This window comes from Epargyreus clarus, unplaced genomic scaffold (assembly GCF_041222505.1).
Source record: "Epargyreus clarus isolate Ecla_fem2 unplaced genomic scaffold, WU_Ecla_fem_2.2 ptg000033l, whole genome shotgun sequence".
Lineage (NCBI taxonomy): Eukaryota > Metazoa > Arthropoda > Insecta > Lepidoptera > Hesperiidae > Epargyreus > Epargyreus clarus.
Window position 1 is genome coordinate 5,614,094 of NW_027332238.1, and position 24,936 is coordinate 5,639,029.

At 38.4% G+C, this 24,936-nt stretch overlaps 2 protein-coding genes across 2 annotated transcripts; both read left to right on the forward strand.

The window, feature by feature from the left end:
* The first annotated feature begins 1,717 nt into the window (after positions 1-1,717).
* On the forward strand, positions 1,718-24,122 carry LOC140755384 (uncharacterized). Its single transcript, XM_073090579.1, has 18 exons — positions 1,718-2,005; positions 2,831-3,005; positions 3,849-3,893; positions 4,031-4,126; positions 5,062-5,196; positions 6,037-6,364; positions 6,998-7,182; positions 12,896-13,021; positions 13,965-14,095; positions 14,896-14,970; positions 15,396-15,534; positions 17,870-17,976; positions 18,746-19,172; positions 19,247-19,471; positions 20,437-20,568; positions 21,290-21,490; positions 21,884-22,030; positions 22,488-24,122. Exons 1-18 carry the CDS (start codon positions 1,932-1,934, stop codon positions 22,629-22,631), a joined length of 2,892 nt encoding a protein of 963 aa, XP_072946680.1. The 5' UTR covers positions 1,718-1,931; the 3' UTR covers positions 22,632-24,122.
* Positions 7,440-8,549, forward strand: LOC140755605 (uncharacterized). Its single transcript, XM_073090894.1, has one exon. It carries the CDS (start codon positions 7,764-7,766, stop codon positions 8,520-8,522), a length of 759 nt encoding a protein of 252 aa, XP_072946995.1. The 5' UTR covers positions 7,440-7,763; the 3' UTR covers positions 8,523-8,549.
* Positions 24,123-24,936: the final 814 nt, after the last annotated feature.

Here is a 24,936-nt window from a genome sequence, read left to right on the forward strand (position 1 = left end):
TCTCGTTACGTGTAAATAATTAAAATAAAATATTTGTCAAAAATCCATCCGATTTTTGTTATTCTAGCATGCTCTGCTGGCACTTTAGTGTGAGTTCTGGGATTAGTTATATTTTTAAATTGTAGCTATGTTTTTAGTCTACATAAAGCCGATGAGTTCCCGCCATCTGGTTACGTGGACATGATTGAAAAAAAAATATTTGTCGAAAATCCATCCGATTTTTACTATTCTAGTATGCTCTGCTGGCACTTTAGTGTGAGGTCTGGGATTACTTATATTTTTTAATTGTAGCTATGTTACTAGTCTACATAAAACCGACGAGTTCCCGCCATCTGATTACGTGGACATGATTGAAAAAAAATATTTGTCGAAAATCCATCCGATTTTTGTTATTCTAGTATGCTCTGCTGGCACTTTAGTGAGTGTTCTGGGATTGGTTATATTTTTAAATTGTAGCTATATTTCTAGTCTACATAAAACCGATGAGTTCTCGCCATCTGGTTGCGATGACATGATTGAAAAAAAAATATTTGTCGAATTTCCATCCGATTTTTGCTATTCTAGTATGCTCTGCTGGCACTTTAGTGTGAGTTCTGGGATTGGTTATATTTTTAAATTGTAGCTATGTTACTAGTCTACATAAAACCGATGAGTTCCCGTCATCTCGTTACGTGTAAATAATTTAAATAAAATATTTGTCGAAAATCCATCCGATTTTTGTTATTCTAGCATGCTCTGCTGGCACTTTAGTGTGAGTTCTGGGATTGGTTATATTTTTAAATTGTAGCTATGTTACTAGTCTATATAAAACCGATGAGTTCCCGCTATCTGGTTATGGGGAAATAATTAAAAAAATATATTTGTCGAAACTCCATCCGATGTTTGTTATTCTAGTATGCTCTGCTGGCACTTTAGTGTGAGTTCTGGGATTGGTTATATTTTTAAATTGTAGCCATGTTACTAGCCTATGTAAAACCGCTGAGTTCCTTCACCCTGGGTACGTGAAAATAATATTAAAAAAGTTTTGTCGAAAATCTTTCCGATTTGTACTATTCTAGTATGCTGTGCTGGCACTTTAGTGTGAGTTCCTGTGTCAGTTATTGTTCAAATGTATCATTTTATTACTAGGCTTTGCAATCGACGGGTTTCAACTTTTAAATAACCTTTTTGCAAATTTTTTTTTGGTTAAATTTTTGTCAATTTATTTTATCAATAAATTATTTTTTAAGTTTATTTCGCGAGAACTATCACTGAAAACTATTAGGAACTCCAAGTATTAGCTAATTACACTAATCAATAGCTTTTTTTTCAATTTTGTAGAAAATGCTCTGCTGTGTGAAGTTAGCAGAGCATTATTTCATTCTGCTTTATCTCCGTGAAATCGCCAGAACTATTCCTGAAAACTATCAGGAACTATAGAACTCATGTGCATGCGAATAGAACTCTCATTTTTTTAGTGCTCTGCTGGCAAATGCTGTGCTAGTTTCACGGACACTACATTGAGTTCGACATTACCGAAATTTCTGTTTACTATAATATCTGCTGTTTTATTCACTTTAAAATACTCATATTTTTGATTCCGTAATAGAGGGTAATTTATATAACAAGCAAATAAATAAAAATATTGAACAATAATATCTCAATATATGGAATCCAAGCCAAGCATATTATTCTAAAGGACAAACATTCTTTATTTGACAATCTGTCAAATGTCAAACCAAGAGCCGTCAGGATAATATCGGACTCCGGAAGCTTTTTGTTTGTTTTTAATTTTTAATTAAAATATATTTACAATCATATTGTATATAACGCCAGTACAAAAAAATGTATATTTTTTAATTTGTAATACAATTTGTTTGAACTGTGAAATGCTTTTCTACAGCCAATATTGAGAGATAAACCATCTTTAATTCATTAATAGTTAATTTATTATGCGGTGCATTGTGCCCACTTGTAAACATGACTCCAGACGCACTTCTAAATCCCAAGGAGTTACTTTCCATATGTGAGTATAATTTTAACAGAAAATAAATACATTTTTAATATTACGCTAGTCTTATTCCAGCGTTTGTGTGTAAACGAAATGCTTAGAAAACTTCGATAGCGTGTTTCAAGATTATTTAGCGCCATCTCTTGGCTAGTAGTGAAAGTCACCACACTATACAAAATACGGAAAATGTTTACATTTTAGAAAGCCTGTGACGAGTGTTAAGGAATGCAGGGCCCCCTGTTATACGAGAATTTGGGGCCCCATAACAAAATAAATATTTTAGAAAACATAAAAAGCCGATTCCATAATAGTTACTTATAAAATAAAAAGTTAAAAAGGAAAAAAATCAGTGTCAGTAAATTTAATTTTGTGTCAGAAGCAGATATGTGCCACATATACAAATATGCCTTTCAGGGGTCCTTGAGGATGGGGCCCTGGACCTTAAGCGCTGCTGTAGTCTGGTTTGAAAGATGTAGTTAGGGAGGTACTTATAGGAGGGTCTTTCCAACTCGTCGTCGTAGAATCATAGTCGTCAAGGGTAGTAATGCATCTGTAGCAGATATCAGATAGGACTCCTATTATCTGGGCTTGATTACAGATGTCCATGATTATAGATGGCTACCGTGGGTACCATTAGGTGGTCTGCATGCTGTTATTGTCAAAATAAATAAGTTGTTATAAATAAATGCTTTATGTTTGTTTATATTTCCAGATTAGGTAATTTGGTAGTAAATTAGTTAAAATTATATAAAATCAATATTTGTAATTATTTTTTTAAATCTAAATAGATGACATGTTTAGTAAGAATTAAGGATTTATTTATTTATTTTATATTTCCAGATTCCCCACAGAGCCATCCTTGCGTATGGCCTGGCTCAAAGCCCTGGATAAAGAGGGCTGGAACCCGAGGGAGAGGAGTGCAGTCTGCTCAAATCATTTCCTAACAGATGACCTGTATGTGACGAGAAGTGGGCTTCGGAAAGTTAGGGCGGGCGCTGTGCCTATTGTTATGCAGGTATGTAATTGGTTGGGAGATTTGTGAAAGAACAAGAGATGATATGGAGCTTCGTCATCAACCCATTACGGTCCTACTGCTGGGCACGGGCCTCCTCTCAGAATGAGAAGGATTAGGCCATAGTCCACCGCGCTGGACAAGTGCGTATTGGTAGACTTCACATACCTTTGAGATTCTTTTATATAAAGTTTTCAGGTATGCAGGTTTCCTGGTGATGTTGTCCTATACCATTTTAAGCAAGTGAAAATTAATTAATTATTTTATTATAATATATTAATATTAATTAACACACATAACTTTGAAAAATCAGAGGTGCCGGGGATTTGAACCGCGGACCTATCATTCAAGAGGTCTAGTTTTTTAACCATTAGGTTATCACTGCTAAAACCTGATTGCTTATAAATAATTAACTGAAACACAAAGTAACAGTTCAGGAATATCTAATCCTATTTGGGGTTGATTACGGATGTCCATGGGCGGCAGTAGCCACTTACCATCAGGTGGACTGCATGCTCGTCTGCTTATATAGGATATATTATAAAAAAAATTTTTATAATATATCCTATATATATTTTATAAAAAAAATTTGTATATTTTGTAAATAAGTCCTTTTTTAGTTTATACTTTAAAGTTTATTTTATTACTTAAAATTTCCTATATTTAGTAATTATAATTGTAAATAACATAGATTAAATTGTTTTTATAATACATAATAAATAGAAATAGATAATTAAAAAAAAAAAAAAAAAAATAAAAAAAATATGATAGAGAGATTAAATTCTACTGTTTTTCAACATAGTCTAAAAAAAGTTGGATAAAATAGCTTTTAATTTTTTTTTGCAGAATGCTCCCAAATGTGACTTTTTGATTACTCCAAGTGATGTTAAGGTAAGTCAATTTGATTTTTATTTACTTAATATTTTATGCACACAAGCTTCATATTTTTGAATATAAAGTATCAATAATTTTGGGAAAAAATCAGGGCGATTGATAGTAATTATTAAAATGCTTTGTTTTTTATACAGGTGTGCAGAATATGTTTTGCGACAGATTGCAATCTATATCCGATGACGGTTTACAAGAATTTGGACCAAGCCTACGAGATTTTAACAGGAATTTCGGTAAGCTCTCTTAAATATGAGTTACATTAGAAATATTCCTGCTACAAATCCTGATGAATAGATCAATTATTTTTTATAGAAATAAACTGGGATTTTATCAATTAAATTACTGTTTGTGAAGTCTACCGTTGTCATCAACCCATTACTGTTCCTCTGCTGGCCACAGGTCTCCTGCAAGTGTGAGGAGTTCAGGCCATAGTCCACTGCGCTAGTAAAGTGTGAATTGGTAGACCTTAGACAACTTTGAGAAACTATTTTATATACTATTTTAAGAACTCTTAAGCGATATCGACAGGAATCAACAACACAAGGTTAGAACAAGTGATAATAAATTTCTAATATGCAATTAATTTAAAAAACCAGAGATGCTTGGGATTTAAACCTAGGTATCCCGGTTGAGAGGATAAGTTTTAAACCACTAGGCTATCACTACTTCAATACTTTGATCAGTGTGATTGACTATAGCCTACCATGAAGAGCATATCTTTATATATATATATTTCTTATGTGCGTGTGTATGTCACTGAACTCCTCCCAAACGACTGGACTGATTTTGATGACATTTGTTGTGTGTGTTCAAGGGGACTTGAAAATGGTTTAGATTCACAATTTAGTCCGTGGGAAACGACTTATATATAAAACTCTCGTGTCACAATGTTAGTAACCGTACTCCTTCTAAACGTCTTTACCGATTTTCACCAAATTTTATATGCATATTCAGTAGGTCTGAGAATCGGCTACTATCTATTTTTCATACCCCTAAGTGATAAGGGTTTTTCACTCTTAACATTTTTATTCAATTTATATAGCAACACAACGTTTGCCGGGTCAGCTAGTACAATATATGTCTCTGAGATCCGTACTTAGCATTGGGACAGTAATAATCCAAATGAAAAAAAAAAAACAAAGAATACAAAATATAACTTCTTTTACAGATAGAAAATGAAGAAAACCTCCCTTCATATCTATGTACAGAATGCGCGCACCGTCTTATAAACAGTGTTCACTTTAGGACGAGAAGTCTACGAGCCCATCTGATTCTCATGGAAATTGTGAAGAAGCATGAATATGTGAGTATAATTAAGTTTTTGTCAATTAATTGAAGTTTACATGTTTGCGGTATTTTTTAAGAGGAGTTGCAAATAAGCATGCAGTCCACCTGATGGTAAGTAGTAATCAACCCCGTCATGCATCTGAAATCAACCCCAAATAAGATTAGAGTTCTAATGAAGATCGACCATCGATGCGTCGCTACCTGATGACATTTGTAAGGTAAGTATAACAGCAGTGTTAGGCGCTGCTGTGTTCCGGTTTGAAGGGTGTGGTAAGGGAGACATACTTTTCCGAGGCGTTGCAGCTTAGTCCTCAGGGGTAGCGGCGCATCTGTCGGTAGGAATATCTAATCCTATCTGATGTCCATGAGCGGTAGTAGCTACATAACATCAGGTGGACTGCATGCTCGTCTGCTACTCTTATATAATAAAAAAAAAATAAAAAAGTATATTTTTTCGTTTTTTTGGCATCGTTAGGAAAAACCACGAAAGTGAATTTATACGAAACCGACATCTAAAATCGACATCATGTGTAATAAATGTCCCAAGATTTCCAGAAAAGGGAACCCACAGAGCAATTTCAAATATTTTATTTCTTAGTTTATCATTTTAATGGCTTTATTGTAGGAATTTATCCTAATATTTTTGCATAATCCCATCCTACCAATTAATCTTCAAATATGCTGCCAAAATAAGTATATTTTCAAAATATCCTTAAGGGGTAGCAACACATCTGTGGCGGCCCTCAAGTAAGACTGTAATCTTATCTGGGGTTGTTTACACATTGCCAATTGCCACTTACCCACAGATAGACTGCAGGCTTGTTTCCTTAATTTCATAAAAAATCTTAAATTTCAGATTACACTTGAAACAATAAAATCAATCAATCGTAAGCAAAGCCTACTAAGTTCTAACCTAGACATCATGCGCATTCAACCAGACCACTACGACCTGGTCATAGAACATAAAGAGCCTGAAACTGACCTTATAGACACTGACATGAAAGATCTGCCTGAAATTCATGAAGTTAATATGAAAGATCTACCCGATATACATGAAGTTAATATTGATGGGATTAAAGCTGAGGGTAATATGGTAAATGAGGTTCTTAGAGATGATGTTGGTGATGATGTGCTGAATGATGGAGAGACTAATGATGATATGGTGTTTGGTGATGCGTTTGTTGGTGAGTACATAGAAAGGAGGCATTCTCTCTTTTACACTCATACATACCTACTCTCTTCCTCTTTACACACACCTAAAAATAAAAAATACAAAAAGGTCATAGTAAGGTTAAAGTCATAGTAACACATACTCACACATAAGGCACGCATGTACCCTCTAATTAACGAACAAACAAGCATGAAAGCACACTCACATATTAACACAAATATACCAATAAGTAAACATACTAACACAATTACATACTTACAGATACGCACACAAGGATGGAAATACAAATAAGAACATGTTCACGAATACATACATTCATGTTCGTGATCGCACAAATGAGCACGAACGTTCGGTCGCGCAGGCACACGAACACAGAAGCTCATACACACTCACACACAAATATGCGTATGCGCACAAAGGCGCTCTCTCTCTCTCACACACACACACATACACAAACAAACATATAAAAATAAAAATCAGCAGATATTCGCTCGTCAAATAATATTCTAAGTAACATACAAACAGGAACAAATAAATATATACACATAGACAAGTACATAAACACTCACACACACAAAACACATACATGCGCGCGCCTGAAAAATGAAATATTTTTATGTATTTAAGATTATATACCTTTTTTCAGGTAAGGACTACTCCTCAGACGACAGCCAGCCCTTAGGCCAGAAGGCTAAACGGAAACGCAGGGCCAGGAAGGTTCCGATCCGGGACTTAGGGCAGCCGAAGGTCGACAGGCGGCGGAAACCCTTCCTCAATGATGACCTGAATGAGACGCTGTTTACTATCTCGGATTTGACTGTTGAAGAGCAAGTGAGTGGACCCTTTGCAGACTTTGGAGGGTTATGTTCTTTTTTATAATATAAGTAGATACTGCCGTATAGGATTAGATATTCCTACCTGAGGTCGGCCACAGATGCGCCGCTACCCCTGACGACTAAGCTGGAAAAGTATTACATGTAATGTTTTTCTAGCGTGTGTTGTATGTGTGTTATACAAGTGTATGTATGTTTGTATGTATGTGTTTGTGTGTATTTGTTTGTATGTCTGTATGTATGTATGGTTTTTCCGTTTCCGGTTCTCAAAGCGTAAACATCACAGTATTGTCCGTCTGCATTAAAACGTCATTTAAAAATAATAGTAGCTTCCCGGTAACAACTAATCAGTGCAGAATAAAAACCTGAAGTATCGTGGAGTGCAGTGTACATTAAAAAGTCGCGCCATAATTCCAACAAACTGAAGAAATTAAGTTGAAAATATCGAAAAGTGAGGTCAAGAACTTGTCACAAGACATTGACAACTTAATACGTAAGTCATCAGCAAACTGCCAAAGACAATAGAGGTAAATCAGTGTTGCCAGAACTTAGTAATACGTTCCATTACACGCTTTAAAAATGGAAGAACAATTTTTAATGTTATTTGATAAAATGAAAATTGAAATGCAAACTCAATCAGCACAACAAACAGAGACTATTACCAAAACAATAATGGATAGAATGGACATGAAATTGGAACCTATCCTAGCAGAAAATAAAAACTTGAAATTAAAAGTGGAACGGCTTGAAAAAGAGATCGAGTATCTAAAGAAGGAAAAGCGAAACAACAATATAGTCATTTTTGGTTTGAAGGAGGAGAATAATTCCACGTTAGAACTCCTAAGCGTTGTTTTGAAAATTTTCAGGGAGAGGCTGGAATTAAATGTGGAGGAATGGGAGGTAAACAAAATCCACAGAATTGGGAAAATAAACAAGGAGAGCGACAAACCACGGCCTGTCCTACTTTCATTTGTGAATAGCTTGAAGAAGAAAGAGATAATGAAAAAGAAGAACCTACTTAAAAACAAACGCATATATATTACAGAAGATTATCCTAAAGAAGTTATTGAAATAAGAAAAGCTTTACAACCTAAAGTAATCGAGGAAAGAAGTAAAGGTAACATTGCATACATACATTATGACAAGCTAATCATTAAAGAAAATAAATCAAACAAAGACAAAAGAAAAAGGGAAGTATCTCTGTCGCCTCAATCTAGCAGCCAACCCAAAAAACAACAGACATTTACGTCATCCAAAGCAAATCGCACGAATGCTTTCGATATAATGCGTGGCAGATCAAACTCACTTTCAATTTACCCTGGAGGAAAAAACCAATAGCAACTAAACATCGGCAAACGGGAAAAACAAACAAAACAATGAAATAGGAAATAAAACAATTGGAAACAACATACCTCCCCCAAGCCGACTGGTCATCGTGGGGGAAAATGACCACGACCCTCTAAGGAAGAATTGCATTACATACAAAAAAGCAACTAATATCTACATAGCTACCCTCAATGCTAGATCATTAAGAACCCCGGAAAAACTTTTAGAACTCGAAACTGCTTTAGAAAATCTAAATTGGGATATACTAGGGATCAGCGAAGTAAGAAAACTTGGAGAAGGTATAATAGACAATGGACGATATATTCTACACTATAAAGGTGAGACACCAGGAATGCATGGAGTAGGATTTCTTATAAAAAAGGACATGGTGGACAAAATAGATGAAATCAAAGGAATTTCGGAAAGAATAGCTGTTCTTAATATAAAACTACCTACACAGAAATACTATACATTGTGGACCATAATCCAAGCATACTCACCAACCGAATCTAACAAACCCGAGGATATCGAAAAAACTGAAAATTTCTACAGACAATTGCAAACTACTCTAAATAGTGCTAACAAGAATATCATCATAATGGGTGACTTCAATGGACAAGTCGGACTATGCAACAAGGGAGAAGAATACATAATAGGGAAACACGGATACGGTAAAAGAAGCAATAATGGCATAAGACTAGTCACATTTTGTTCTGAAAATAAACTAAGCATCCTAAATAGCTTCTTTAAGAAGAAAACTGCGAAGAAATGGACATGGGTCGCCCCCAATGGATTGTACAAGAACGAAATTGATTACATTTTATCGAATAATCCGAAAGCTTTTAATGATGTAACTGTAGTCAAAAATTTAAACTTTAACACGGACCATAGAATGGTTCGAGCAACACTCACGGCTGGGAATATAAAGAAAAGTAGGAAGTTCCACAATAAATATATAACTCCTATATTCACTGGGAATAGCGATACATATCTGGATAACCTGAACAGTTCATTAAGTAAGAAAATGAAAGGAAATATACCAATCCAAGAAAAATACGACAGGCTAGTAAATATACTTAAGTCAGAAACTAGAAAAACAAATGCAACCAATAAAAATATGATATCGTTAGAAACTCAAAATTTGCTTTACGAAAGGAAAGAACTTATAAGCAGGAACAAATCAAATATAAACCGGCAAAAAATTACTGAAATTAGTAAAAAAATCAATGAGCAAATAAGAAAAGATCGAAAATCAAAAAGAATAAATGTAATGAAGAAATATATTGAAAGAACGGGCGGTATTACAAAAGCCATTAAAGAATTAGACCAAATAAAGACGTGGATGCCAAATATGCTAAGAAAGGACGGAAATCGCACTGCAAAAAGATCTGAAATTATTAAAATTGCTACAGATTACTATCGGAATTTGTATCAGAATCACAATCTAAAAAAATCCGCGTCAGAACAAACAATAGTAGAACAAGAGGATCCACCTGACTTATTAAAAGAAGAAATAACCAGAGCTATAAATTCCTTGAAACGTGAGAAAGCTACTGGCCCAGATCGAATTACAAACGAAATTCTTAAAATGTCAGTATCAGCCATTACTCCGCATTTAACAGAGCTATTTAATGAAATCATAAGATCTGAGTATATCCCAGATGACTGGACGAAATCAACAATAATACTGTTGCACAAAAAAGGGGACAAAGGTGATATTGGAAATTACAGGCCAATAAGTTTGATTTCGAACATCTACAAGGTATTCTCCAAAATACTACTATCTAGAATTACTAGGACTCTCGATGGAAACCAACCGAAAGAACAAGCGGGTTTTCGAAGCAACTATTCCACTATAGATCATATCCATGTAGTAAGACAAGTTATTCAGAAATACCAAGAATATAACAAACATTATTACTTAGCTTTCGTTGATTTTAGCAAGGCTTTCGATTGCTTGGATCACCAATACATATGGGAAGCACTAGGTAGGCAGGGTGTAGAATCAAAGTACATTAGACTTTTAAAAAATATTTATGCAAAGAGCACTGCAATTGTTAAGCTGGAAACAACAGGAGAGGAATTCCCAGTAGGCAGAGGTGTCCGCCAGGGCGATCCGATATCTCCAAAACTATTTTCTGCGGTTTTGGAGATGATTTTCCGGGCCCTGGATTGGTCCCAGAACGGTCTGAATATCAATGGGGAAAATCTCAATCATCTTCGTTTTGCGGACGATTTGATCTTATTCTCAGAGTGTCCAAGAAATTTAGAGCAAATGTTACAACAGTTGTCGGATGAAAGTGCTAAAGCCGGGTTATCAATAAATACATCTAAAACTAAGATAATGACAAACTTCATACAAACATATACTATACGAATAAATACCCAAGAAATAGAATATGTAAATGAATATGTGTACTTAGGACAACTGATATCGACATCTAATTCCATGCAAAAAGAAATAGAAAGAAGAGTGACAAATACCTGGAAAAGATACTGGTCTCTAAGTGAAGTTATGAAAAACAATGAAATACCTATAGCATATAAAAGTAAAATATATAACACGTGCATTTTACCCTGCTTGACGTACGGTTGCCAAACATGGGCATTGACAGACCGGCTATGCAATAAATTAAATGTATGTCAAAACGGAATCGAAAGGAGTGTAATTGGAGTTAGGAGAAGAGACAGAATAAGACTGAAAGAAATCAAAAGCAAAACCAAATTTAAAAATGTACAGACAGTCTCGAAAAAACTTAAATGGAGATGGATAGGGCATATGTTAAGAGAAAAGGAAGAGAAATGGACAAGATCTATAACAGAATGGTACCCACGAGAGGCGACAAGAAAAAGGGGAAGACAATTGAAACGGTGGGAAGACGATATTAAAAAGATAGCTGGCCCACGATGGATCAGGATAGCTAAGGATAGAGATGAATGGAAATCTTTAGAGGAGGCCTTTGTCGGAAGACAAGCTGCTACAGGGGAATAAAGTTTGCCGATTTTAAGAAAAAAAAAAAAGAGAAAACAATAATAATAACAAAACATTAAAACATAATATACATGTGTAAATTTCAAAGTGTAAAACCTCAAAATACTTAGTTTGTAACTTGTGCAGTAATAAAGGCTTATTTTATTTATTTATTTTTATTATGTATGTATGGATAAACAGAACGTAGGAACGTTCCCTGTAGTTTCGGGACCAGAATAGGGCTACGGTATCCCCTGCCTGTCGTAAGAGGCGACTAAAAGGGGGCTTCCGGGGTTGCGGGTGGCAAGAGTGGGAGCTCGAACCGCCCGGTAAGCGACCCCGGGAAGGACGGCGGTATGTGTGGTCGCATACCATCGTACGCACCAGACGGTGTGGCGAGAGCCAAGCTCACCTGGGCGGAGCCCGACGGGGCAACGCGCTAAGAGGGCTCCGGTTGCGTTCCTTTGGAGATCCCGGAGCCCTCTACGCAGCGCCGAGGACGGCCACCGGGGGGGTTTTAGTGCGGTAAGAATCCCACATAACCCTACGTCGCTCCCACGACACTGGGTACCTTTTGAAGGTTTCCCCCTCGTAAACAAAAAAAAAAAAAGGAACGTTCCGTTACGGGATTTAGAGCAGCCAAAGGCTAAAGGTGAGTGGGTGGAGTCTTAGCCGCGGAGTGTAATGTTTTTCGAGTGTATGTATGTTTGTATGTCTGTATGCATGTATATATGTTTGCTATATCGGATTTAACTGTTGAAGAACTGGTGACTGGACCCTTAGCCGACTGTGGAGAGTATTATTTTTTATAATATGGGGGTAACAGACGAGCATACAGTTCATCTGATGGTAAGTGGCTACTGCCGCCCATGGACATCTGTAATCAACCCCCGATAGGTTTAGATATACCTACCTGAAGTCGGCCACAGATGTGCCGTTACCCCTGAGGACTAAACTGCAACGCCTCGGAGAAGTATGTCTCCCATACAATGTTTTTGCGTGTGTATGTATGTAAGTATGCTTGTATATATACCGCGTTCTTTGGCACGGCCCTGCAGCCCAAAAGGCTTGACGGATTTTAACCTATGAGGTGTGATTCGATTCGTCTAAATTGTGGAAGCTTATGTTGGGCTATATTTTTAAGCAGTTTTATGATTTTCATAATAATTCCTTAGTTACAGGCTTTTTTAAGCAAGCAATGCTGGTCTGTCACGCAGTGGTTTGTAAATGAGGAATTTCGATTTCTGTTTCGGAAGTCAGGAAATTTATTATTCATTGTTAACATGGTATATATTACTATGTATAGGTTAAACCATTAAACCAAGCTAAAGAAACAGACTAACTGTCTCATAGCTATTGATTCCAAAGTGAAATTGAGGACATTTCATCTAATTAAAGATGGATTGTGTTTCAGATAGCAGCAATAGAGAAGCGACAAGAGTCGTCCAACTACAGGAACTCAATGTTTAAGTGTACGGTGTGTTATAAAGGATTTTTGGACCAAGATGCCTTCAACAGTCATATGACGAGACATACTAATGTAAGTAACATCATTATAATATTTTTTATAACTGAGGAGTAACAGACGTGCATGTTCCTCTGATGATAAGTGGTTACTGTCACCCATGGACATCTGTAATCAACCCCAGGTAGGATTAGATATTCCTACCGGCGGTCGGCCACAGATGCGCCGCTACTCCTGAGGACTAAGCTGGAAAACCTCGGAAAAGTATGTCTTCCTTCCCACACCCTTCAAACCAGAACACAGCAACGTAATAGGTGTGGCGGGGTGGTCCCAACCACAGTGGCTCTAATACCTTCTAGGTATTTGCAGCTAAGAGCAGAGCCTACTTTGGAAGTTTGGAGACCCTGGAGCAACGAGAGAGCGTTGCCCTTACTAATTTTCTGAACAAAAAGAAACGTTTTTTTCGTTATTAACGATCGATATATAACAAAGAACTTAGTAATTACTTAGTACAAGTATGACTTTGTGAAGAAAAACCTAGAAATTGATGATCTGTCGAAATTTTGATATTTTTTAATTTTATCATGTGGGGCCCTTTCATGTAGGGGCCCCGGGGTAGTAGTCTCACCTGCCCTTCCTCCAATCCTGCCTTGGCTTAGAGGTCATTCAATACTTAACAGTTTTTGGGAAAAAAAAATATTATGTATAGTGTATAATGAGTTCATCTCATTTTTATAGTCCGCGCCAAACTACTAGTCCCCTCTGAAGTTGTTGCGAGCAGGTGTAGTCATACTATTCGCTATGGCGACGCGATGCATTTCTATATTCAGAGCGGACTAGCAGTTTTACGCGGACTATACCCGTGTCTTTTTTAAAAATCAGGGTTAAATATTAGTAAAAAACATATTTTACTACGTTAAACGGAACGTTGCAATAAAACAAAAAATAAAATTTCATCTATTACCGTCAAACGATATTATAACGATGTCTTGCTTATACTTTTTATATTTATTTATAGCAATGCGGTGAACACGAGTGCGAGATATGCAAGACGCATTTCAAACACCCACACGCGTTACGGAAACACATAACAGCGCACCACACACAACGGTTCAGCTGTAACCAGTGTCCTTACGTCACCACACATAGGTAAGAGACCCAAACCACACCCCCTATCCCCTACCCCTACCCCTACCTCTAGCTTTACGCCTACCCCCTACCCCCTACTCCTACCCCAAGCCTTATCCCTACCCCAAACCCCTAACCTTACCCTTACCCCTACTCTATAAAGTAATTTTGGATATATGATATTATGATATTCATGTCAAAAATAAAAGTATCTATATCGAAAAGCTCGCGCGTTTTTGTCGTTGTGTGTGTGTGAGTGCGTGTGTCTGTGCATGTGTGTGTGTATATGTGTGTGTCAATTTCAAGTACCCACACGCGTTACGGAAACATAACAGCGCACCACACACAACGGTTCAGCTTTAACCAGTGTCCTTACGTCACCACACATAGGTAAGAGAACCTCAGGTATAGTCCGCGCCAAACTTCTAGTCCGCTCTGAAGTTCTTGCGAGCAGGTGTAGGCATACAATTTGTTATGACGACGAGATTAATTTCTGTATTCAGAGCGACTAGAAGTTTTACGCAGACTATAGTAGTTAGTTTAAATATTTTAATACACAGCAGTGATGTTTCGGAACATTCACTGACTCATTCACTCACTCACTTATTACCTCATTGATAAACTCAATCGCTCTTTCACATTTACTCGCTCACTCCCATAGTCACACAAATACTTATACACTCGTTCACTGACTACGTACCTCACTCACTAATTGAATGAGTGACTAACTCATTCACTCACTCATTGAAATACTTATGTTTAAAACCTTTTTTTGTAGTAAGTAGTAGTAGTAAGTATACATTTATTATATTTTATTACAGACAGACAGCGAGATTACACGAGCGCTGGCACAAGGGCACGAAGTACCGCTGTCCGCACTGCCAAGATGAGTTTCTGTAAGTGCGTATTATATTAATACCTTATTTAGATGGTAGGAGGTGGTAGAACCTATGTGGTTCGACTCCGGCGGCATCACCGACACACCTATTTCTGTTATAACAGCAGTGTAGCGCTGCTGTGTTCTGGTTTGAAGTGTCGTAAGAGACATACTTATCCGAGGCGTTCCAGCTTAGTCCTATAGGGTAGCAGCGCATCTGTGGCCTATCTGGGGTTGATTACAGATGTCTATAGGCGATAGTAGCCACTTACCATCAGGTGGACGACATGATCGGCTACTTCTATATTATAAAAAAAAAATGCAAAGAAATAACTTATTCTTTTCAACCAACTTATATCAGAGACTAGTCACTTATATTTGCTCTTATAAGACCCATTTTCGTCAGCAAATTTAATGTACGTGAACTAAATATTAAATTTTCAGCAAGTTTACGACATACATGGGCCATATCCGGATAAAACATCCTTCGGATTTCGTCTGTGAGCTCTGCGGGTACTCTTTTGTGAGCGAGAAAGGGATAGAGCTACACAAGAAGTTGAAACACCGCTTGGAGAACACACAGGTATTGCTCACACATTGAAATATTTGTTAGGTATACACAGAGACAGAAAGAGAGCGACAGACTGAGATAGAGAGATGGGTGTGTGTGTGTGTGAGAAAAAGAAGAAAAGTGTCTATTATAAAGAGATATAAGGAGCGGCTAAAAAGAGTGAGATCGTGAGTTTAAGATTTTATAGCGGCTATTTATGTGTCATATGTTAATAAAAAAATATATGTGAAGTGTCGTTTTCAACTTTTAATAATATGTGTCGTCATAGTGTGATGACACATATTTTAATTTATTAACAATTCATATTTAATTTAATTATCAATATTTTAATTTATTTGTTCACTACACTAACGTATTAGGTTAGCTTGTAATGTTACATGTAAGTTTTGAGTAAATAAATATATTAATTAATTAAATAATAAAACTCCGTGACAACTTTATCATCTTTATCTTTTATCTTTATTATCATTATCTTTATCAGCTTTATCAAGTATTACATCTAATATTTTACCAAAAACCGTCAATTTTTTTATTAAAATTTGCTATATAAATCTATATATATAAAAGAAAGTCGTGTTAGTTACACTATTTATAACTCAAGAATGACTGAACCGAGTTGGCTGAAATTTGGTGGAGAGGTAGCTTAGAACCAGGAGACGGACATAGGATACTTTTTATCCTGTTCGACCGCGTTTCCCTGAATAAATAAGAGTTGAAAGTTTGTATTAAAGTCCCCCAGTTTTGATGCAAATCTATATGAAAATTGGTATATGATAGGATTTCGATAGAAAGTAATTAAATATCTATTTTACGATATTTGCAAAATCAACCCTTAAGTTGGTTAAGTAGGGGTTGGAATTTTATTTTAAAATCCGTTAATTTGGAAGCAAAGACTGTAAAAATTTGCATTTGGCTTCAGAAGACACTTCGTTTAGAAATCGGCAGATTTTGAAGCAAAGTCTATGAAAAATGAAATTTAGCTTTTTGATTCAAAATAATAGAACACATTTTTCACCGTTTTTGGAAAATCAACCTTTAGGGTCGTTTAATCGGGTATGGAACTTTAATTTAATATCCGTTAATTTGGAGCACTAAGAAAATTATCATAAGACATAATGAAGCATCTGAGTCACTGTTTGTTTTTTTAGATCAACCCTTAAGACTGTTATAAACCGCCTTTCTATTTACACACCTGTTTCAGCATTTTTAGCTATTCAACAACACGATTAGAGTACTATAAGTAAATAAATTTTCTTTAAAAAAAACCGTTATTGAAGTTATAGGTACTTCTTTTCGCGTGTTTGTAAAAAAAATAACAAAAAATACAACCGACTTCTATGTCACTACAAAGTAAAAAATAATTCGAACGAAATATATTGAGCGCCGACTTCAGAAATATGTACTAAACCAACATTTATTTGAATTATTTTTTACTACGTAGTGACATAGAAGTCGGTTGTATTTTTTGTTAAAATTTTTTTTACCCTTTTTAGTGATGACATAATAACATTTATATTAATACAATATAAAATTGTATAAACGTGACCATGAATTAAGGTAAGGTCTGAATTTACATTGATTGGAACCGCCCGCTCGCAGGGCGCTGCCGGGCCCTGCCCGCTTGGTTTGTATTGTCTTATGTGTTCCAACCTAACCTAACTAAATAGTCAATGATGAACTGGCTTTGCAATTTCATTAGAACCTCCTACACCAAATATCTTCAAACACGACTCAATTATTCCCATCGGTTGAGGAGTTACATATTTTGTCTCCGAGCCACATTATCAGACCCTTAAATAGTCAATGATGAACTGACTTTGCAATTTCGTTAGAACTTACACCAAATATCTTCAAACACAACTCAAATATCCACATCGGTTGAGGAGTTACATATTTTGTCTCCGAGCCACATTATCAGACCCTTAAATAGTCAATGATGAACTGACTTTGTAATTTCCTACAATAAAAAATAACACAATAAAAAAGAATTATTAAAATCGGTTCACTAACGGCGGAGTAATTCGTGTACATACATAAAAAAAAGATACCGGCCGAATTGATACCGGCCGAATTGATCCTTTTTGAAGTCGGTAAAAAAATAACAGAGTGCAGAGAGGTAGAGTGAATTTTATTTAATTGTATTTTTTATTTTCCTGTTCTCCTGTGGCCATTTCCTAATATTTACCAGTAGTTTATGGACATAATACATAAATTACACGAGTGAAACCACGAGGTACAGATAGTCACTCATAATTAGGTGGTACGAAGTTCACCGGGTCATCTAGTTGCTATATAAATAGTATTTTTTCAACAACTGTCATTTTTCTATGTTTGCAATTTTTTACAGGTACCTGATGACGGTCCTCTGTGTGAGCTGTGCAACGTTCGTTTCGTGTCTGAGGAGGCGTATAGACGACACTTGAGCGTCTCCGCGAAACATAATGCTGGGGAGAAGTGAGTTTGTTTCTTATATTGCTTCATATGTACTACATATATGTGTGAACACGTGTGTGTACACATCATAGATTAGTAAAGATTACTCACTCCTAACAAGAAAATGTAACCAGTTTTGACAATTGAAACTGTCATCTATTTTCGTTTTTGAAAAATATTAAAAAAAATATAGTTTTTAGATCATGTACGAATGAAACGATATTTCTCCGCACTTTTCCTCGATTTCGTGTTTTTGCACCACTTCACTGCGCATGTCGGCATTGTTCCGCGTAAATTACACCATGATAGCCATTAAATGGCTGACAGAATTGCCAGCCGTTTAAGTCATTTAATGGCTTTCTTCAATTACAAGGCAGTGAGATATTTATATTTATCGATGTTACACACGCATATTTTTTATTTGTATTATTTTTATACATAAAACGCTATCACTTGACGTATTTCAGTAACACCATCTCACGAGTTATGAGAAGTCGAATCAAATCAAATCAAATCATTTATTTGCAAAACATAGTATTTTACAACGATCTTAAATTTATAATAATTATCTTATGTTCTACCACATTGAGCGTGCATCAACTTTATGTATCTCGTTCATTATTACATGGAAAGTCAAATGTGTGTCATACAGGAACCGTCAAAATTAAAATTACATAATTAAAGAGATGTCATCAAATCAAACATTATTAATAATTCTAATTCTCGCCACAAAATAAATAAATAACAAACAAAGAAACAAACATATAAATGTCCTGTATTATATACACAGACAGACTAAGGAGCCCAAGCCGGTGAAGTTGCGCAAGAGCCGGGGGCGGAGCGCTCGCAGCGCCTCCGCTGACAGCGGCAAGCTGCTGCCCGCGCTGCTGCGCACCGGGCCCATACCCTGCGAGCAGGTAGGGGGGGGGAGGGGGGACAGCGGCAAGCTGCTGCCCGCGCTGCTGCGCACCGGGCCCATACCCTGCGAGCAGGTAGGGGGGGGGAGGGGGGACAGCGGCAAGCTGCTGCCCGCGCTGCTGCGCACCGGGCCCATACCCTGCGAGCAGGTAGGGGGGGGGAGGGGGGACAGCGGCAAGCTGCTGCCCGCGCTGCTGCGCACCGGGCCCATACCCTGCGAGCAGGTAGGGGGGGGGAGGGGGGACAGCGGCAAGCTGCTGCCCGCGCTGCTGCGCACCGGGCCCATACCCTGCGAGCAGGTAGGGGGGGGAGGGGGGACAGCGGCAAGCTGCTGCCCGCGCTGCTGCGCACCGGGCCCATACCCTGCGAGCAGGTAGGGGGGGGGAGGGGGGACAGCGGCAAGCTGCTGCCCGCGCTGCTGCGCACCGGGCCCATACCCTGCGAGCAGGTAGGGGGGGGGAGGGGGGACAGCGGCAAGCTGCTGCCCGCGCTGCTGCGCACCGGGCCCATACCCTGCGAGCAGGTAGGGGGGGGGAGGGGGGACAGCGGCAAGCTGCTGCCCGCGCTGCTGCGCACCGGGCCCATACCCTGCGAGCAGGTAGGGGGGGGGAGGGGGGACAGCGGCAAGCTGCTGCCCGCGCTGCTGCGCACCGGGTAGGGTGCTGCGCACTGCGAGCAGGTAGGGGGGAGGGGGAGAGGGGGTAGGTGGGGCAGAGGCACTGTGGGGGGAGTGGGGGTAGGGGGGACAGAGGCACTGTGGGAGGAGAGCGGGGTAAGGGGAGACAGCGGCAAGCTGCTGCCCGGGCTGCTGCACATCGGGCCCATACGTTACGAGCAGGTAGGGTGGAGGGGGAGGAGGGATAGCGGCAAGCTGTTGCTCATACCTCGTGAGCAGGTAGCGCTGAGATGAGGGGGGACAGCGGCCCCATAACCTGCGAGCAGGTAGGGTGAAAGGTAAAGGAGACTATTGACCCTATGAACACTCGACCTCGAGGATAAGGGCTAGTAACTATAATGTTGTGTGTAACACTCCTAGTTATATTAGTTAGCTTAGTATTAAGACAGTAATAATAAAGACTTTATTCAATCAACACGCCTCTACGATAATCCGAATACGAACCAGCTCCTACACCACTTTTACCAAGGGCGGTGAGCCGGGTGGCGCACCCCAAGGTTAGGGGTTGATGAGAAATGATTCTTAGGAAATTTTGGAGTTAAGAGTTAAGAGTTAAAACAACCAATTCTCTACTCTACAATTCCTCTGACTACACGGAGGTTGGGGAACATTGACATCATAAGCTTCTCCACCGTTTACGGCTGAGGTAAGACCTCCCGGCTAGGTTAGAGCGGAAACACTAACTCTATAAGCACCTCCACATCGGGATTAGTGTCTAGAGTAATATCCTCTAATCAATATACCGGTTGGAGTTGAAAGCTGTTGTACTCCACCAAATTATTCAATTGTATTTATTTCTAGCTCACGATGTTTGTACTTACGTGATAGTAATTCTAAACATATTATTATTTAGACAATATTTTTAGTTATATGTCTTTATTTCACAGTGTGGTCTTCAGCTAGAAGACTCGCGTGCGTACCACGGCCACTTTAGACGGATGCACCCGGACAAGAATCGAACCAACTACCCGTCGATGAAGTCGCCCTGCATGTGTGAGGTCTGCGGGCGGATGTTCCAGGTTTGTGCACAGTTTTATAGCGCTTTCGAGAGATGGCGCTCCAGTCAACACTTCTGAATCACGCTATTGAAGTTTTCTTAATAATCTGCTTTAAGATATGAACCTACCTACCTACCTACCACCTATTTATTATTATTTATTTATCGGTAAATTGTAAATTATTGAATGTATTAAATATACAGATGAATTTTTCAAATGGGCGTTCAGGGCCAAATCCGAAGCTATAAGGATTAGTGAAAAATGCTGAAAGGTGTTACGAAGCTGATTTTGATAAAAACTAAAACTGCCTCATTAGTCTTTTAAAATATCTTTTTCCCTAGCCGGGAATCAAAGTACATTATGAAAAAAAAAACACTATATTGTTCCACTATCTGATACTGTTGCTTATAAGGATTAAATTCTGGAAAGTAATGATAAATGACAAACTAAAGGAAAAGTTTTTTCTCTGTTGTAGGGGCCCCTCACTCGCGGAGGCCCCGGCGCAGTAGCCTTACTTGTTTCCTTCCAAATCCGGTTATGATGAGAGCTATGAGTGTTTAAAAGAAAAATAATCTATTATTTCTTTCTACGTTTCTAGGTTTTTTATTCTTTCGCATTTTTTGTAACTTCTCTGCACTATAGATTTTTTCTTCAATCAAACATTTTCTTAATTAAGCTTGCGTTCATTAAAATCTGAGCTCTAAGTCATATTAAAATCATATTTTTATTTATATTCCCACAGAGTTTCGCCCTCCTCAAGGACCACCGCTGGGTCCACACCGGCGAACGTCCATTCGCTTGCGACGCTTGCGGCAAGTGCTTCAGAATGCGACAACGTTTAGTAGCGCACCGCCGCGTACACGACCAGGCGAAGAGCACGTACACGTGCGCGCTGTGCGGCAAGCACTTCTCCACGCACAGCAACCGCCAGCGGCACATGTTCGTGAGTACCGACACACACACACACACACACACACACACACACACACACACACACACACACACACACACACACACACACACACACACACACACACACACACACACACACACACACACACACACACACACATGAAGTCATAGTGATGTTTTAGATTGTGAGAGTAATGAAGGTATAATCCGCGCCAAACTGCTAGTCCGCTTGAAATTGTTGCGCGCAGGTTTAGTTAGTATTCTCCGTAACGTGATGGCACACTTACTGCGCTATGTGCCCGAATAACTTATTTTATTATTGAAAACATACGTATGACTTATGTAGCGATAGTTAACGCAATAAGGATGATGAAGTGGGCGATGATCATGATATTTTAGATGATGATGATGATGATGTCAACAGATACACACGGGCCTGAAGCCATTTAAATGCGAGATGTGCGGCAAATCGTTCAAGCATGCGAGTGAAAAACGTGCACATGTAACATACGTGCATCTCAAGAAGCCCTGGCCGAAGCGGACGAGGGGCAAGCGGCGGACGGACAGACCGGTAAGACTTTATACTGATATATGATTTACTATCACTTATAGTTTAAAATTTAAAAACTAGAAACCAATCTTATTAATCAAACAAAACATAATAATTGTTGCAAAAAATGCAAATGTTTTAAAGGTGGTAGAAATCTCTGTGGCTCGACTCCGGCGGCGCTACCGTTACACCTATTTCTGTTATAACAGCATTGTAGCGTTACTGTGTTCTGGTTTGAAGGGTGGTATGGGAGACGTACTTTTCCGAGGCGTTCCAGCTTAGTCCTCAGGGGTAGCGGCACATCTGTGGCCGACCTCAGGTAGGAATATCTAATCCTATCTGGGGTTGATTACAGATGTCCATGGGCGGCAGTAGCCACTTACCATCAGGTGGAATGCATGCTCGTCTGCTACTCCTATATTATAAAAAAATCAGCACTATTTGTGTTTCGAACTAAAGTAATTCTAATGTGTGACAGGGACAGCTGCAAGGACAGGGGTCAATGAGCGCGGGTGCGAGCGAGATGGACATAGTTCAGCCCATCTGGCCGCCGTGCGACCCCAAAATGGCGGACATGAACATCACAGGAGACAAATCTGTTTATTATAACTTGAAAATATAGTTTATACGTGAATAGTAGAAGTATTATAAGGAAACACTGTACCATTGCTGGGCTCGCGTTGTCTCTCAGAGTGAGAATGATTAAGACCACTTTTTTTTGTTAACGAGGGGGAAACCTTCAAAAGGTACCCGATGCCGTGGGAGCGACACAGGGTTATGTGGGACTCTTCCAGCATTAAAACCCCCCGGTGGCCGTCCTCGGTGCTTGGTGGAGAACTCCGGGAACTCCAACGGTACACAACCGGAATCCTAACGCGATGATATCGGGCTCTGCCTTGGGGGGAGCAATTCACGCTCCTCATATCCCCTGATGATACAGCGATATTCTCCCCGAGCCCCCCACAACTCCGGAGCCCTCTTTTAGTCGCCTCTTACGACAGGCAAGGGATACCGTAGCCCTATTCTGGTCCCGGGACTATAGGGACAATAGTTAAGAACACTATGGTCTTAAATACAGTGATATTCTAGTGGTAGAAAGTGCAGGAGGAGGTCCAAACAAAGTATATCTGATTTCTAATAACCTTAAAAATTCGAATGGATTTTTAAAGTAATTTAAATTTTTATGACTTGTTTTTACGGCGAAGGAAAACATCGTTAGGAAACCTGCATACCTCAGAGATTTTTAAAGTATGTGAAGTCTACCAATACGCACTTGTCCACTTGGACTATGGCCTAATCCTTCTCATTCTGAGAGGATCCGTGCCCAGCAGTGGGACTTAAGAATATAACATAAAGATCTCAATATAAAAACGTTTTTTCTAGCAGCGACATCTATGTGTAAGTGGTTGTACTAATTTGAATCGAAATTATCTTAGTATAACGCCATCTATATTCAAATTGAAATAAAGTAGAGAAAAGTGTCTCCATCTCTTATTGAGTAGTGAAAAATCGCTTTAAATATTATAAATAGTTGATAATTATTATTATAGTCCGATAAACTTTTATGAGTGTGTGACGGTTTTCTAAAAAAGTATTTAGTTGACAGTTTTTCAAGGTGGTAGAACCCTTTGTGGTTCGACTCCGGCGCACCACCGTTACACCTATTTCTAATAACAGCAGTGTTGGGCGCTGCTGTGTTCCGGTTTGAAAGATTGTGGTAAGGGAGACAGACTTTTCAGAGGCGTTCCAGCTTAGTCCTCAGGGGTAGCGGCGCATCTGTGGCTGACCTCAGGTAGGAATATCTAATCCTATCTGGGGTTGATTACAGATGTCCATAGGCGGCAGTAGCCACTTACCATCTTACTAAAAAAAAGAATATAATCATTAAAATGTTCTATTTCTTAGGTAGTTTTGTGAACCTAGCCACATTATGATGGGCAGTGGCGCCCCTGACACACACACAAACAAGTTTATCGGATCATATGTGTATGTTGTAAGAAATCCAGTATTTTATATTTTAAATCATAATTTATTCCATTTAAATAATGTAATGCAATAATATAGAATTATGTTTTACTATACACTGGTTATTTCATGTTATAATTATAAATATTAAGGCTTATAAATATTAATTGCTTCGAGAAAAGAATGGTACGGCCGTGCCGCTTTTTTTGGCTCGACTTGGCGGAGGCACTGCCGTGCCTCCAGATTAACGCTTATATTGAATCGTATGTCTTCGTAATAGAATTTATGTTGTTCTTCTGTAAACACACACAAAGATGTATAAACACCCAGACCCAAAAACATGATCATAACCTTATATACAGGGTGTCCCGTAAGTACCACGACAAACTTGGGGAGAACATAGGTGAGGGTCTGACCTCTCTGGGAAAAAAAATAACTTAATAAATAATAAAAGTGTCACCGTTTTTGCACTATCGATTGTTTTATATTTTTTGATAAATTCAGCCCTCTTCATCCGCTTTCGTTAACTGCGTGTATAAATTTGATGATGCAGTGTTTATTTGTTTTGTTAAATACTATCAGATAGTTGGTCTACCATATTGAAATGTAAATTGGTTAAAAGATGTAAAGGAACCATGAAAAAAATAGAACTATTTTTAGATTTTTTTTTTTACTATTTTTTGCTCAATTTTGACTATGCGCAGTGAAAAAAAATGTACTGTCCATACAACAGTAGCTTACTATCAGGTGGACTGCATGCTCGTCTGCTAATCCTATATTATAGAAAAAGTGTCGTGGTGGTACTATGGTCATAAAATGTTCATCATACCATTTGCAAGAAGTCCCAGGTTCGATACCCGGTAGAAATATACACTTATTTAGATCTGGGTATTTCGTATGGGTGTTTTCTTTGTGTGTTGTTGTGTATTGAAAATGTATTTTATTTTATACTCAGGCATGTT

Bases quoted from the DNA above. Each gene is read 5' to 3' on its own strand.
- LOC140755384 (XM_073090579.1), top strand. From the start codon at position 1,932: ATGCGGTGCATTGTGCCCACTTGTAAACATGACTCCAGACGCACTTCT. The intron at 2,006-2,830 runs GTGAGTATAATT...TTATATTTCCAG, and splicing joins CAAGGAGTTACTTTCCATAT to ATTCCCCACAGAGCCATCCT. The intron at 20,569-21,289 runs GTTTGTGCACAG...ATATTCCCACAG, and splicing joins TCTGCGGGCGGATGTTCCAG to AGTTTCGCCCTCCTCAAGGA.
- LOC140755605 (XM_073090894.1), top strand. From the start codon at position 7,764: ATGGAAGAACAATTTTTAATGTTATTTGATAAAATGAAAATTGAAATG.